The sequence below is a fragment of the Ceratotherium simum genome, chromosome 23 (genome assembly GCF_057802395.1).
Source record: "Ceratotherium simum simum isolate JZ-2026a chromosome 23, ASM5780239v1, whole genome shotgun sequence".
Lineage (NCBI taxonomy): Eukaryota > Metazoa > Chordata > Mammalia > Perissodactyla > Rhinocerotidae > Ceratotherium > Ceratotherium simum.
Window position 1 is genome coordinate 37,496,461 of NC_141922.1, and position 17,511 is coordinate 37,513,971.

Genomic DNA, 17,511 nt, shown 5'->3' on the forward strand with positions numbered 1-17,511 from the left:
ATGTCTACTTTTTTAAAACTAGCATGTGTTTCTGGGGATTCTTGGCATCTCTCATCGAGAGAAATATTTGAATAAAATTGGTTCTTCCAAGAATTGAGCTCTGCTGGCTCCTCTTTGTAAGGGAAGTCCATTAGCCTCTGAGCTTGCCTAACTCACAAGCACGACTTGGTATTTTTAGCTTTGATTTTTCAGATAAAACTTCAAAGTGAAGCTTGAGGAAAGAATGGCTCCACATGAACAAAGCCAACAGAAAAAAATATCTAAACTTCTCTGAGGCTGTCACAGATCTGTAGAAATCATTCTAGAAAATAATCCATATAAAATCGCAAGTCTACCAACATTTTGGCTTTAAATAATAACCAGCTCTCATGGACAAATCAAAACAGTGAACCTGTACATAAGACACAGTGAAAATTTAGATATTATGTTTAATCGAAATCCAGTTAGCTGGATAATGCCAACGTCCAGACCACACATTTATATCAGCATTTCCTGAACTTCATTGTTTAGAACATTGCATGGAATGTTAATAGATGTTCCTCAAAGAAAGGAGTTCATGATAAAATCAGTATTACAAAAACCGTTGCCATAACAAGACCACCCTGGGTGGGTCACAAACATCACGAACACAGTAAAGGCCCCCAGGTGCTCCCTCACCTGTTTAAGTGTAAGCCAGAATTTCCCAAACTCATTTGCCCCAGACCCTTTTGCGGAGGATTAGCCATTAATACTTGTGTATAATGTCCTGCAAGTTGGGTGTAGAAGGCTTGGTCTACACTTATTAGCTACCAAAGCAATTATTCAGTTTCTGCTCCTCTGGGCTTTGCACAAGCACAGACTTATGGGCTTTGCCAAAATATTCAAAATTAACCAACTCCTCTATAGTTGAGTTCATTTCAGGCCAAATTTCTTAATTTTTTAATTCATGCAAAACACAAGAATTTTAAACAAAAATCACAAGTCAAAATATTTTGGGCCTTCTTATAAACGAACAAATAAATAAGCAAACTATAGAGTTGTATAAATCTAGTCGAATCGTTATTACCATATGATAAGGTAATAATAGACTCAGCACCATCCTGTAATGTGTAACTATGCCTCTGTGGAACAGCATTAGCTTTAGAAGCTGATGCCAGAGAGCCTCAGAAAGGCATCCAAGAAATGGATGATTAGAACAAAGTAACAATTATTGTGAGATACCGACTCACCTGCAATAGAATTTAAAATTGAACCAAATATTATAATATAAGAAAAAATGCAATGCTAAGAATGGTACATGAAATATACTTTTTTAAAAACTTGGATAATATCACTGAGATTCTGTTATTTTTCCAAGTACCAACTTCTGCATACAAACAGTTGTAATGATGTCATGTTAGCACATGGCACCTTAATTCGTGAATACACTGCAGATCAAATGATATCCTTCCAACTTACATCCAACCAGAAGTCTACTAAGTCATAATTATTCTATAAAAGGTGGTTTCGTCTATACCTCACTGCCAGTTTTTTTTTTAAGGTGTTCCATTGAAATCACAAAAATAACCATTAAAATACAATGAGTGGCTGACACTCTTTAATGTTGTTCTAAAAGATACTTTAACAAAAAATAACCTCTCTTGTCTATGAGGATGCACACCGAGCACACATCTTAGACTTGGTTTTCCCTGACCACTCTGTGATTACTGGGCTAGGTCTCAGCAGACAGCACATGCTTAGCTTAACAAATACTGGCTGGATGGAGGAAAAGTTACCGGACCTGAAGAGGGTCAGCCTCTCTCTCCCTGTCATCACTGCTGCCAACTATGGCCCAGAGCCCCAGGGCAGCCGGGAGCATCAGAAAATCCCTGAGGAGTTGCAATCAGATGCAGACAGCTTTAATCTTCTCCTGGGGGTGTACCTTGGAGGTGACACACAGCAAAGGGCTGCTGGCTAGTGGTGTGGCCTTCACTGCTAGTCACATAACAAGATCATAATGTCACAAGCAGTTCCTATCAAGACCAGGTAGGATTCTGCATATGTGCTAACAGGAGATTTCATTTCTCACGGCTTCATATTTCCACGTGAAAAAATCTGTAGCAAAAAAGCATTGGATATGGCTTCTCCATCCCTCTGCGGGGGAACAGACGTATTTGATTGGTGAGTTTGGGAGAAGTAGCTAAGCAAGGTGGTTCAGTCCCTTCTGGTACCCTCTTTATGTCTAGGTCATCTTGGCCAAAGAGAGGGGACACTGGAGTCACCCTTGCCATGCCATGAGTGGCCTGTCCCTTCAGGGAGGCTTAAAGTCCTGCCTGGGACTGGAGGAGTAGATGTATCTAAGTCAGAACTGAAATGTTACAAACTATGGATTCAAAATCACATTCTCTAATTGGCTTTATCAGAAATAAAACTGATTCTCATTTTTTTCCTTTTTAATGTCAATCTGTCTGACTGTGTCTTGTTTTTCAATTGGTTCTTAACTCAGGATTGCAGGAAACAGGTGTTACATAATGATCTCCTAGCATCTTCCCTGCCCCTGCACCCTGACAGTGTTACTGCTACCCATGGCTCTCCCCCAGCTGCTTCCTTGGGCTGAGAAACAGCCCAACCCCTTCCTCTCCCCTCATTGAAATCGAGCTTCAAGTGTCTCACTCCCTCAAGGGCCTGGTCGCAGTTATACAGACATGGGATTGACAGACACGTTCACCCCAGCAGTGGGCTACTTTGCCAGCATATCACCTCTAACTCTTGGGATTTTTCAGCCTCCTTGGAATGAGGGTATCAGAAGAGCCTGCTGATGACCCTTGGGTGCACAACCAAAAAATGCAATTTGCTCTCCCTACTGAGATCCGGTTTTGGTCCAGACTCCAAAAAGACAGATATAGGAGGCTAAGCCTCTTGACCCCATCTCTTCACAAGAACAAAATTTATAGTTTAATACTGTTTTATAAAAACATAGAAAAATTTATTTTTGGAGCCAGGCATATTCTTTTACATAACATCATACCTTTTATCCTGGTCGTCTTGGCTGTCATTTGCTTTGCTTACAGACAGCAGCCTCTTGTCTCGAGGAACCTGGAAATATCACCAACCATCAGTCAGACTTACACAGATGCAACCATGACCGTGTCCTGAGCTAGACGCCAGCATGAACAAAGAAACTGAAATGAAACATTCTCCGGGAGAGGTAGCAGATTTGCTATAGCCAGGAGATGGTTAAAGGTGGGTAGCCCAAGTGGCAATGACAGGGGACTAGACACTAAAGGGTGATGATAAACACAGGGCTATACCAATCCTGATTCTGCTGTGCACTGCTAACTTGGGCACCTCTCTCTGGATCTGAGCACCTCCCGAGCCCTCCCCACCTTGGAAGTGGATGAGGGGAAAGGAGCACCGCGTGTGGAGGGTGACATCCATGTCCTTGAGCAGACAGAAAACATCTTGGAGTTACAACAAGCATCTTCTTAAGGAACAGGGACTGACCCTCCACTGATGAGGGTCTTCAGATGCTGACCTGGAGGGGAGCAAACTGGGCCTGGGGCTGCACTGTCCAATGGGGGAGCAGCATTTAATACTCCTGGACCACCCTTTCCCTACCCTCCCTACATAGCTGGCAGACTTGCTTCCTCAAATTTTCTTCTAATGCACTTTTATTATTGTCTTGACAACCAGAATGCCAACATATTGCCTGAAAGATTATTGAAAAAGTGCTACTTGAGAGAAGGGACACCTCCACCGGTGGCATTTCTCACCATCATCTCATTGCCCTCCTGCATCATGCATCATTTACAAATCTCTGCCATAGTTTTAAAACATGTGAGTAGTAGGTTTGGATTTGTTTGGTTGGTTGGATGATTTTTGTTTTTTTTGTTTTGTTTTGTTTTGTTTTGTTTTGCTAGATCTCCAGATCTTCCTTCTAGCCAAATCTTTTGCATCCAAAATACAATCTGCACTATTTTGACATAAAAGAGCATTATGAGAAGAATTTGTCTTCTGGATTCCTCTAGCCATTCTTATGGTTTCCACTCACCTAATATATATGCAAGCCCAGTCAGCAGATGATGGAGGCAAAATAGCAGGGTGGCTAAGAGTCGAGACCTAGACCAGATTGTCTGGGTTCAAATCTCAGCTCTACCACTAACTAAACTCTGCCTCACTTTCCTCATCTGTAAAATGGGCATAATGATAGTCCTATACTTCACAGGGGTTTTAGTAAAATTAAATGAGTTAATTTTTTTAAAGCACTTAGAGTGTCTGGTACTTTTTAAGTATTTGTTAAATAAAATAAATCAATTGTAAGTCTTTCATCAAATGTCAATTTTGAGGGTCTACAATGTACCAGGCACTGCTATGTGTTAGATATAAATGAGATGAATAAAACACAGGTGACAGATAAACACAGAATTTCAATATATAGTACACCAATGTTCATAGCAGCATTGTTCACAACAGCCAAAAGGTAGAAACAAGCCAAATGTCCATCTATAGATGAATGAATAAACAAAATGTGATATATACATACAATGGAATATAATTCAGCCTTAAAAATGAAGTTCTGACACATGCTGTAATAGGAATGAACCTTGAAGATGTTATGCTAAGTCCCATGTGACTCAATCTGTCCGCTTCCCTCTGGAAGCCCACCTCCTGGTCCAGCCTTCATCTCGTGCCTGGGCTGCTGTATCAGCCCCCTAACTGGTCTCTCCTCTCCTTCACTTAGTCCCTGCAAATCCATGCTGGATCCATTAAGAAGATCCATACAGGTCTGATCCCCTTAGGCTGTTACTTAAAACTCTTGAAGGAACATAGCCTCCAAAAAGTCTCCCGCCTCAACTTGGGTGGTCCCCATCACTGCTGTGCATACAGTCACACTGTATCTCTGACTTGCAATGCTTCTTCTCACAGCAGAGCCATCACACAAAGTCCTCTCTGCCTGGAATGCACCCCACTTCCCCACCCCACCCTACCCATGCTTCTCCAGGGTAACTCATGAGCATACTTCAAGTCCCATCTCAATGTCCACATCTGTGATTAGACTACAATCTCCATGAGTATCTACCTTGTGCTTGGTTATGTCCCAAGTACCTAGAATGTAGCAGGCCCTCACTACACACTTGTTGAAAGAATGAATCAATCAATCAAAATGGCCCAGAAGAAGCAGAAACAAAGCAGTAGAAGAAATAGGGATTCCAAACACTAACACGTTAGCAACCCATAGAAGTCAACGTTTACTGGGGCCAAGACGCACCAATGCGATGTGCGCTCTGAGCAGACTACGCAGTCTACAGGGTTGGGCCCATGCAACAAAAGTGGTTATTAACCTTTGGTTTTGCTTCCATCTGGGCCATTCTGAACCATGTTTACCTTCGGCCCTGTAAAGACTGTCCTTCTTAGAGAAACTGAGACCTCTGAGCTCAGGCCCCTCTCCTGAGTCTAGACCCACATTACTGTCTGTCAGACATCCCTACCTGGACATCCTACAGGCACATCAAATTCAACATACGGTTATCTTTCTCCCCAAAGTCTTTCTTCTATACTGCCTGCCTTGGTTAATCAGAGAACCATCTTAGACATCTTGCTCCTAGTTATGGGGTCCCCCCACCAACTCATACACACAAACATACACAATCAGTTGCCAGCTTTTATTCAAACAAATACTTAATGATTTCCTGAATACACTGCTTTGTCTCTATTTAGTGTCTATTTCAGTGGCTGACCTAGGGAGAACCTTACAAATACTGACCCAGGGAACCCTCACCACAATCTCTTACTTCAGGTCTTAATCATTTTTTATCTGGACTATTGCAGCGGACTGCTCCCTGGATTCTCTGCCCACTACCCACCTCTCTGCTGCTGCTGCTGCTGTAATATGTGTAAATCATTTCTCCAATTTACCAGGCTTATGTTCAAAATCCTTCAGCATTGGAGGAAATGATACCAAATAGTATGATAGGACATTTCATTTTCTTCTTTAAGTTTTCCTGCATTTTCTATAATGTATATGTATAAGCTTAAAATAAAAAGTTGATTTTCTTTTAAAATTTCGACAGCTTATGAATATTTATTAAGTCACTTATTCACTCATACATCCAGCAAAAACAAGGCCATGTACCTCGCCCTGGACGCCCTTTGGGTGAATAAAGCCCAGCCCTCGAGCCTGGCCTCTTCTGAGGGAGCCACTGCCTTCCTGACCGCCCATCCCCTTCACTCACCCCCCACAGTGCAGCAACACAGCAAGACTGATGACTTGCATTCCACTGAGTGCAACCTGGGGTTTGATACCCCATGTTTTCTCATCTCCTGTTTCTTTTGCCTAGAAGGTTCTCTCTTCATCTCTCTACCAGACAAACCCTCCTTTGCTTCCCAGTAGAGCTGGCATTGCTTCCTCTGGAAGCCTGAGCTCTCTAGGAAGCTGTCACACTCTGCTCACTGCTCCTGGAGCACACCCCTTTTACAGCACTTACCACAAAGTGGTTATAGGTTTACAGAACTGGGTCGTTGATGGACTGTGACCCCTCTGAGGTCTTAAACTGGGTCCCATCTGCCTTTGGGTGTCCAATCCACCCCTATAATATCTATCAACATTGCTGGAAGGTCATAGCTAAGTAGTGAATATTTGTTGGATGGATGGATAGATAAATAGATGGCTTTATGGATAGAGAAACAAACAAACTGGCACAAACTGGCTTCCAGGAGTACCAGGTCAACAGAACAGATAGGAACCAACCAGCCAGGGAAGCACATTTTCACTAGAGCTGGAATCAAGTGATTATGAACCACCAGCACCCTCAGGGGAAAAATAAAGTAAGATGAAGTAAATCAAACCACTTTAAAAAAATAACATATAAAATAAAAATAACTAATGGAGTCTGGCATGTTTTTCTGTCCTGCCTGAAACTCATAAAAATGTCACACTTGACTTTGGAGCTGCTATTGGTAAATAGCTTGAACTGGATAGAAAACTGGGCTGGCATTTGAGCCCCTAAATTATAAGAGATGCCAGCAGTTGGGTTATTTTTATAATAGATACCGTCTAAGTAGCTTCAAATGTGTGTATATATAGTGTGTGTGCGTGCATGTGTGTGTGTGTGTGTGTGAGGAAGATCAGCCCTGAGCTAATATCCGATGCCCATCCTCCTCTTTTTGCTGAGGAAGATTGGCCCTGGGCTAACATCCGTGCCCATCTTCCTCTAGTTTATACGGGACGCCGCCACAGCATGGCTTGACAAGCGGTGCGTCGGTGCGCGTCTGGGATCCGAACCATGAATCATGGACCGCCAAAGCAGATCGCGCGCACTTAACTGCTGCGCCACCAGTCTGGCCCCTTCAAATGTCTACTTTAAAAACTTGAACCCATTTTCAAATGGGTTCAAGAAAAGGCATTTTTTTAATGATGGATATTGTTATGGACTGAATTGTGACCCCAAGGTTCCTATGTTGAAGCCCTAACCCCTAGTGTGACTGTATCTAAAGACAGTACCTTTAACGAGGTGATTAAGGTTAAATGAGGTCATAAGGGTGGGGCTCCACTCTAATAAGACTGATGTCCTTATAAGAAGAAGAAGAAGAGGGGCCGGCCCCGTGGCTTAGTGGTTAAGTGCACGTGCTCCACTGCTGGCGGCCCCGGGGTTCGGAGCCTGGGTGCGCACCGACACACCACTTCTCTGGCCATGCTGAGGCCGCGTCCCACATACAGCAACTAGAAGGATGTGCAGCTATGACATACAACTATCTACTGGGGCTTTGGGGGAAAAAATAAATAAATAAATAAAATTTTAAAAAAAGAAGAAGAAGAAGAGATACCAAGAGTACATACACACAAAGGACACATGAGGACACAGTGAGAAGGCAGCCATCTGCAAGCCAGGAAGGAAGAGATGCCTCACCAGAAACCAACCCTGCCGGCACCTTGATCTTGGACTTCCAGCCTCCAGAACTGGGAGAAAACAAATTTCTGCTGTTGAAGCCCCCGAGTCTGCGGTATTCTATTGTGGCAGCCTGAGCAGACTAAGACAGTGTAAGGAAGCAGATATTAGGAAATGTACAGGATTGTCCTACTTGAGTAAGTCCCACTTAGTTGCCTGAACTATAAAATAGAAAACCTGACGGGCTTCACTGCAGTGATCCTATGGTGACAGTTTAAAGACGTAGGTGAAAGACTTTGCAATGTATAACGTGTTATACCGAGTGTGCCTTTGAGTTTCCAGGGACAGGAACCTCCGTTTCTTGAGCACCCACCGTGTGTCACACACACTCCTCTCTCTGACAAAGCCCGCTACCGTCCCCTGAGGGCGGTGCTTTCTAACCTTAGGAGCGAGGAAAAATGGTGTATTTTACAAAAAGAATCAATTATTGCTTACAAAGAGGTATAAAAAGTCTATAGAACTAAAGGAATAAGGAGGCAGCAATTGTTACAATAATTTAACTTCCCAAAGTTTATACTCAAACAATAGAACCGGTTTTTTACCATACCATTAGCATTTTACTTTACTACAGAAAGAAGGCCCATCCTCAGAGTAGATTGAACTCTGTTATAACTTGAATACTGGCATATATAAGCTGTGAACATCAGAGGGCTGACTAAGGCCTGAGAATGATCATTTGGACACAGAGTTTTGGAAACAAGACTAATTCTTTCCATAGACACTAAAATGTTTCAAGCAAAAATATAGTAAAGCTCGTGTAAAATAAAAGGAGCCATGTGACTCTACTGGCCCACATAGTCTTAGAAAATATTTTATTTAAATATTTTATATCCTAAATTAATAAATTAATCATGGAAAATGTTAATTCAACAGAAAGTTATAGACTTGGCTACAACTTGAGTTTTATGTAAACTCCCTACTCTGCATCCCAAAATATTTATAGAGAGCAATATTTTAACTTTCCTTTAAATATTAAAAATGTGCAAGAGGAGAGGTAATCTAGGTAACATATTTACTAATACTTAACCATCCTCTGAACCTATGGGAAATAAAATACTTTGTTTTTATAAATTACTAATTATTTTCGTTTCAGGGTATGACTCTCTTTCTCATTAATAAAAAAGAAACGCCATCTAGGTATTTGAACAGGTATCTGAAGTTATGTCCATTTCACAGTGATGGAATAAAGTCCATTTAAAAAAATAAGAACAGGGGCCGGCCCGGTGGCACAAGCAGTTAAGTGCGCGTGCTCTGCTGCAGCAACCTGGGGTTTGCCGGTTCGGATCCCAGGCGCGCACCAACGCAACAGCTTGTCAAGCCAAGCTGTGGCAGCGTCCCATATAAAGTGGAGGAAGATGGGCACGGATGTTAGCTTAGGGCCAGTCTTCCTCACCAAAAAGAGGAGGATTGGCAGATGTTAGCACAGGGCTGATCTCCTCACACACAAAAAAAATAATAAGAACAATTTATTTCTTCAAAATATATCATAATATATTTCTTGTAAGCCTTACAAAATATTAACTAACATATTAGTAGTTTAATATAGTCATAAAAGTTAGAAAAAGAAGTTGTAATAACCCAAGTGATTGAATCAGAGTCACTTTAAGGGTATCTCATTAGATATTAAAGATCGATAAAACTGTCAAGTTTTAACTATTTTTTATCATAAATAAAAATGGCTTTCTCATTTCTTTCTAAGAATGAGACCATTTCTGAACATTGTATATTAACACAAAAGTCTAATACAGCTGAACCCTCAAGAAATGGCTTAGTACAGAAAGCAGTCTAATTTGTTAAGTTCTGTTCTTCCCTTTCATCCTCAATAAATGTTGGTATTTTTCACTCCAAAACATTTAGAATTCATCCTTGTGTTTTTCAAATGAGCTCTTCAGTCAAAAAGGATTAAATATATAAAACCACCACAAAGAAAAGCCTACCATGAAACCATCTTTGTTTTTCAGGCTCATTTTTTTTTTTCAAGCACTACCTGTTCACTGTGGGAAACTGCCCTACATAAATGAAATGTAGTTTAGGCCATAAAACATCCTTTCATCTAAAGCCCAAGTCCCCCAGAGTTAAAGTCCCTTCTTGCTATGTCAGGCACTGTGTTGGGAGCTGTACACCTTCACAGGAGGGCTGTCAAAATCTGCCAACTCCAGTTCTCTTGGTAAAGGGAAAAGTCAGCATAGGCTGGCAAGGATGCCTGTGGAATGCCCTTTATATGTTTCTCCAGCACTTTCTAACAATAAAACAAAAAGCATTTATGTGAGTTAATAAAGTCCTCATTTAATATACCCTGGATGGGCTGAACTGTCAAGTACTCATGCCTTGTATTGCATCTTAGATAACGCCGGCTTGGCTTTGCTTACATTTATCTCCCACGGAGGAAGCCCTCCTGGATGTTTTAATAGGAAAAATGGGAGGAAGCTGGGAAAGGAATGAGTAATTTTAAAGAACTTTGGCAAAAAATTATGCCTGGGGGTACCGCCAGAGTTGGTGGTGATGGTAGATCTTTGGAAAGCCTGAAAACTCTGGTTTAGGAGAGAGACAGGAGCCAACACAACTTGCAAAAGTGGAGGCTGCTGAAAGGAAACAGGAAATAGGAAGCAGGAAGGAAATAGGAAGCCAGAACTGAAACTTACTGAAAGGAAAATTGTTCGTCTTGGGTGATTTTCTCATAATGGAGGGAGAGACGGAAGCAGGGATTCAGTTCTTATTCTAAAATAAAGAGTTCACTGTGCCCAACCAGCAAAATAAACATAGCCATTCTCACCTTTGTGCCAATTCCCAGCATAAGTCAATGGTGTTTAGAATCAAGGCAGGCAATAAATCTCCTCAGTCAGTAAACACTTGTTGATTTTTTACACTTCACTGGTTCTAAGGGAGCAGGTCATACCAGATATAGTCCTTTATAGTTGAGACGGACCATTGTTTGCTGTTTGATTTCCTGAAATACTCCTATTTTGAAGGTACTGTATGGTAGGTATTTTTGTAATATAAGTGAATTTGTAATATAAGTGAATCACATTTTGTTTAAGGGCTTTTCAAAATAAATATTTAGCACCCATTGAAACAAATGGAGACAGGGTTCTAACAAAATTAGGTTTTGGAATTGCTGCAAAAGTCTACCACAAAAACATTCATTGCAATATTCCTTATAAGACTAAAAAGTCTAGAAGCCCTGAATGTTTCTCATAAAATGGAAAATCTACAAGCAACCTAAATGCCTAATAACTGAGCAATGACTAAATCATGGTACAGCCACACAATGTAGTATTCTTTATTCACCAAAAATCAGTCATAAATTACAAATGGCAGCAAGGAATTATTTGCAATATGATATGAAGTAGGAATTATATGTAGATAATGTGTATACATGTGAACAGAGGACACAGAAAGAATTATCCGAAAATGAAAACTTCCTCTGGATGGGTTGGGAAGCTGTGCTTCATCGATGGAAAAGCAGGGAGGCAATGAGAACAGGAAGAGGCTGAATTCCATAGTGAGTGCGGAGATACTATTCACTCTCTGGCCTGGGATGAAGAATCTGTCCCCTCTTCCCACCAGTGAGGGGAGGCCCTGGGGGCAGGAAGAGGGGCAGGTGGGGCTGCGGGCTCTACCTTGTAGTAGTCATACAGCAGGCCAAGGGCAGCAGCACTGTCCTCGTCACCATTAATGCTCATCATCGCCTTCGTGGCCGCCGTCAGGGGATTCTCCAGATACGACTTCCAGGCTTCATCTTCACTGGTGTAGGCTCTTCGAGTATTGAATGGAGGGTCACTGGGCATCGGCACTAAGGCCACCAGTCGTTTATTACTGTGTAAGCAAGAGAAATGTGAGGTTCATTATCAAAGAAACATTCCTTTTCCCACTAAAAAAAATGCACAATATGGTTAATTTGTACTTTCCCAGAATGGAGAAGGGAAGATTACAAATAAGTGACTGCCACATTGCATTTACAAAGCCACTGATTTATTTTTTCACCGTGTATGAGAAGTAATAATGAGCTTTAAAAGGTTGTATAAGTAGTGTAAGTTGGTCCTCTTCACACTGTTTTTCCACATCCAATCATTCTAAGAGCCAAATCATTTTATTTAATTATTCTGCATTAAAGAATATTAGAATATTCTGTGAGGGAGCAGGTTTCATTTAACTTGCTGAGTTCTAATTATAAAAACATACAATATATTAAACATAATACATTAATGATAATTAAAAACTATTTTATCTACACTTGAAATTGCTAGCGAATTATAGACCAATCCAAGTCTCTTAATTAAAAAAGGCAATATAAGCTACTTTGCAAACAAAGTATATCACAGATATGCTGCACGGTAATGATACAAAGGAACAGTAATGAGATAGACTCTATATATGAATCCTGTGTTGCCACAGGATCCTACTATATTTAAATGATATGGAAGCTACAGGTTATAAAAATTTATCGTGGAGAGTGAGGAGTAAATCTGGAGAATTTTCAGTAGAAACAGAAAAGGGTTGGAGTCAATTATCAATCCTAACCAAGCCAAACTTGGGTAAAGCAGCAATTGACAAAAAAAAGGCAATTTCTTAAGGACGAAGTGATAATAATTCAGTCCTCATCAGCTCCCCAGGCTTGTTCATTGAAATGGAACCAAAATGGAACAATGATATTGTATTTTAATAACACCTATGTCCACTCATAGTAATATGACACATACGAGTGACAGGACTGGTGAAGGTAACACCTACACTAATCAATGGAAATTCAGCCACCAAGGGCCTTCTGATGGTCATTCAGTTCTAAAAGAGGTCCTGTTTTACTGACACTCCTCCAGGACCTTCCAATGGTAGATGGTCTCTCAGCTCACTCTGTGACAGAGAACTGATGTGAACTCTCAACAAAGACTATTGAAGGCCCTTCATGTGCTGGCATGGTGCCATACATTGGTATAAGGTCAGAAAATGACATTGACATTGCTAAGATATATTTGGGGATGGGGCGGGGGGGAATTCACATTTAGCAGAGTGGAATTCTAGGCTAGATGGTCTCCAGGTCCCTGATCTGAACTCTGTGCCAGTGGTTTGGTGGCACCGATTGGGAAGAAGAAGCGAATAATGACCCAATTGCAAATGAATTGGATTAAAATGGTACAATCAAGTTTCTGGAAGTAAACGAGAAAAACTTGGGTGGAAAGGCTTACTAACCATTAGGCAGTATGATGACATGGAGTAGCATAGGCCCTGGAAGTGTGTCCTAGTTCACCACTTTCAGTGGCAGAAACTGTCTGAGTTTTAGTTTCTTCACAACTTAAATAAGGATAACAATGTCCACCCTACTTACCTGACAATGTGATTGTGAGTATCAAATAAAATAATGGATAAAATAGAGTTCAGTAAACGGCACATGCTATACAAATGACATGTATTACTATCACGGCACAGTTCATTGTTTCTGTAAAGTTTGTGGGTATACCAATTTTTGGTAAAGTTGATTATAATTTAAAAGTGCTAAAGATAATCATTAATTAAAGGGAAACTGAAGTTGTTCATTTAGCAATATTCCATAAGTACTTATTGAGAGTCCAATAGATGCCAGGCACATGTTAGTTGTTGAGGATACAGTGGCGAACAAGACACTGCCCTGTGGCTCATGTAGCTTGCGGTCCAGTGGGGAAGAGATAGTACCACTATTACAGGGGCAATAAATGTGAGAAAGGGAAATGGATGGTGTCATGAGAGTGTATGACAGAGGAGACTAACCTAATCAGGGGATCAAGGAGGAACCAAAGTTTCCACAAAGACCTGAAGGGTAGGTAGGAATGTGCTGGTCAATGTTGAAGTGAGCAGACGTGGGAAATATTTTTTATCATGAAGAATAATTTGGTAATGCAGAATAACGGAATTTTTGACAAAAGGTGCACATTTGTATTCATTTTGGAGAGTCAGCTAGAGAAATTTATATATTCTGATCTAACAGTAAAATAGCATTTCTGTGTTGTACAAGTTACTAATCATGTAGGATAGGGGTGGATTTGGAGACAGATTTGTTGGTGGACTCCCAAGAGTTTATAAGGGGAAGAAATGAGGCCTCTGGGGAAGAGCAAGAAGGCGGAGGTGGTAGGCTCATGTTGCAGCAGGGCTGCCACCGCCCCTTCCGCAGCTGTTCAGTTGGGGCCACTCTGGGTGTCTGATCTGCAGCCTTCACTTAGAGGCTGAAATAGAGGATTCTAAACCCTAATTATTACTCATGAGGGCCCAGGCATCATGCACACTTCCTAAAACGCTCAGCCCTACAGGAAGGAATGAAGACCTTCATGTTATCTGCAGTGACCTTGCCATGAAAAAAGATGAGGATTTTATTCTCTTTCATGCCTGAAAAAAGCACATATTGCTGGTGGAGAGGGAGCGTTAAATATAACACTGGCTAATTTCCAAAAGTGTAGCAGGAAGCGGTAGGCTGAAGAATAAGAGCCAATTCTGGATTTACACTAAGTGGTGTCTTGATTCACTGGAGAGATTTTTCCTTGAGTCTTCTTTCTTCAAGTCCCTACGCCCTCCTGCTGAGTCTCCTGGCTTGCTGATTTCATCTGTTCCCAGCACGAGTGTTCACTCATAAATTTAAACTCATCAGCCTTTCCCCGGTGATGAAATGGTTGACGAATCCTTATGTGATCACTGGAAAGAAATATTCCGGGAAAGCACAACTTTACTAGCTATTTCTTTTCACATTTTTGATGGCCAAAGGAGCCTTTTATGCTCCTCCCTTTAGTTGCATAATGACTTCGTTTTTTTCTTCACAGATTATAATCTCTCCAGTACAGAGCAGTGTTGAATAAACCTTGGTTTAATAAAAACAGAATAATCTCTCTGGTACACTGAGCAAAAATGTAGAATTGTAAAGAGAGGAAATTTTCACAGAATAACTTTTACCAAAGTTTGGACACTTTCTCAGACTGAGTTTCATTTCTCTTCTTTTGGAATGGCAGTTCTAATTCTGCTCTGGTCAACTTTTTAAATATCCTTTGTGTAGCTTTAGGTATTTTAGGTTCTGGGTGGCCTCCAACACAGACTGTAAACAGCAACTATAAACGTGATCCCTGGTCCTTCTTTGGAGAAAAGTTTAGATTAGGACCTGAGCACTCACAGCAAGGCTAAGGCCTCGTTCCATCACACATACAGTAGTCCCCTGTTATCTGCAGTTTCACTTTCTGCAGTTTCAGTTACCCATGGTCAACCACGGTATAAAAATATTAAATGGAAAATTCCAGAAATAAACAATTCATAAGTACTATGAGCTGTCCTGAGTAGCATGATGAAATCTCATGCCATCATGCTCTGTCCCGCCAAGGAAGTGAATCATCCCTTTGTCCAGCATATCTACACTGTATACGCTACCAGCCCCTTACTCACCGAGCAGCCATCTCAGCTACCAGATTGACTGCTGTGGTACAGGGTTCAGTGTAGGGTTTGGTACCATCTTTGGTTTCAGGCTGGGGGTCTTGGTACATATCCCTCACGGATAAGAGGGGCTACTGTATAACCGTTTTTTCTCCGTTTGTCTTCTTTAATCCACTACTTCATTTTGCTGATGTTGGGGGGAAAATGAGAAATGAGTCATCAGCTGAAGTAGTGAAAAATGTGGAGCAGTTATTGCCATTGAGATCAGAACTAACAAGTTAAGAAAAGCTCCAGATCACTCTGCCAGAGGCAACCTACCACTCCCCTGTGAGTATTAACAAGAGTCTAAAGTAGGGATGTTTTACTGGGGAGAAACATATGCAACTGAGCACATAACGTCTTCATCTCCTAAAAGTTTGTGTAGTAATAGTCAACAAATCCAGACGTATATCCATTTCGCTTGGGACCACAAAATAAGAACTAGGACAGTAAAGTATTCACACAAATTATCACTTTCAATCCATTTCTCACCATCTATTTCTTTTATAACTCCTAGAAGGGCATTGGTTTTTGGTTTGGGGGGTTTTTGGGGGGTTTTGGTTTTTTGGGAGGGAAGTTGTCTTAATCCAGGTGGAAGGTGATTTGGGAGTTGAATAAAGCTCAGTTCTGTCAATTACTGAATTTAGATGAGTTACTTTCCTTCTTTGAGCTTCCATTTCTTTGTCTGTATCATGATATCAATCTCACAGAGTTGTTCTAAAGGAAAAACTCAGATGTTTACATATGAAGTGCCTGGCACATTACAGATCTTCAATAAATAAGAGTTAGAAGTATTACTTCCCTTTAGAACTGATTCCTAATGACCTCTGCTCAAAATCCAATAGACTGTTCTCAGTTCTTAATTTACTTGAATTTTCTTGGCCATTTACTTTTGTAAAATCTTGCCTTGCCTGGCTTCCAAGACACCTTACGAAGGTGGTTTTCTTCTGTAGCCAATCATCCTTTCCTAGTTTCCATTCTACTCAATTCTCTTCTTATTCCTCTAACTCTGATCATTCCTCGGCCCTTTGCTGTACTCTTGCCATTGATGATTCATATGGCTTTCATTGATCCTTTACCTTAATGACTAACAGAGGTGTATCGCCTGAAAGCAAGTTCTGCACTTCTACTTAGATGTCCTGTTGTCAACTTAAACTCAATGAATCCAAAACTAAGCTAATTATGGTTTCTCAGTTGGGCACTCCTACCCATCACCTGTCCCCCGTCATCTAGAGCCAAATCTTATGTACTGGTTTAAAATATAGATTCTGGAGCAAGACTGCCTGCATGCAAATCCTGGCTGCACCACTCACTAGCTATGTAACCCTGGACAAGTTAGTCAACCTTTCTGTGCATCAGTTTCCTCATCTGTAAAGCTGAGATGTACCCTAAATGAGGTAGAATAATAATATCTACTCCCTAGTATTTTTGTTGGAATTAAATACTGACTGTAAAATCTGCATATGTGTTAGCTTCTATTATTTCTCTTTGTCCCTTATACAGAGTCAGTCACCACATTCATTAGCACACCTTTAGTCTTATCTCTTCATGCCTCCAATTAGCCTCTCTATCCTTCAACATTACCCTCTTAAATCCACATTGAAGCCTGTGGAATAATCTTCATGGAACATAATTTTCAAGAGTGTACAGATTCTTTACCACCTATAATATCAAGTCCAAAATCGTCCATCTGATATTTAAGATTCTCTATTATCAGGCCCCTACCTACTTCTCAAAATTTATTTCTCTCTATTTGCTTAATATAAGGAATTATGCCATTTCTCTGAAGTTCCATAAAGATGCCCATTCCTACTTTCATGTCTTTGCTCAGACTGTTCCTCTGCCCGAAATCCTCTTCTTTCTTTTATCTTAATTTGACTCTTATCAAAGTCTAGCTGCAACATCCCATCTTCCAGAAAATCTTCCCTGATTTTCCCTATTTTAGCCCTTAAGGGCCTGCCTTTACTAAGAACTCCTACAGAATGTATATTATTTACATGTATAATAATCTACTATTTAATTTTTACTATGAAAGCTTACTGACTATGCAAAGAAAACTGTCATTCAGCTGTCAGATCCACCAACTACACCAAGAAAGTGACATCCATTAAAGAAAAGACCCAGTAGTCCCCATACATAGTCCACTGCCTCTGTCCTGCAGCACTTTCCCTGACCCACCTTGGATTCC

At 40.8% G+C, this 17,511-nt stretch overlaps 1 protein-coding gene across 6 annotated transcripts in view; it reads right to left on the reverse strand.

Annotated features, from left to right (window-relative positions):
* The window catches only part of GRHL2 (grainyhead like transcription factor 2), a 160,175-nt gene that overhangs the window by 102,693 nt on the left and 39,971 nt on the right, over window positions 1-17,511 (reverse strand). For all 6 annotated transcript variants that reach the window (XM_087447570.1, XM_014788095.2, XM_014788094.2 and 3 more), the window contains 2 exons: window positions 11,525-11,720; window positions 2,987-3,054 (listed from right to left, as the gene is read on the reverse strand). In XM_087447570.1, coding sequence (XP_087303696.1) covers window positions 2,987-3,054; window positions 11,525-11,720 — 264 coding nt within the window. The remainder of the gene's footprint in view (window positions 1-2,986; window positions 3,055-11,524; window positions 11,721-17,511) is intronic.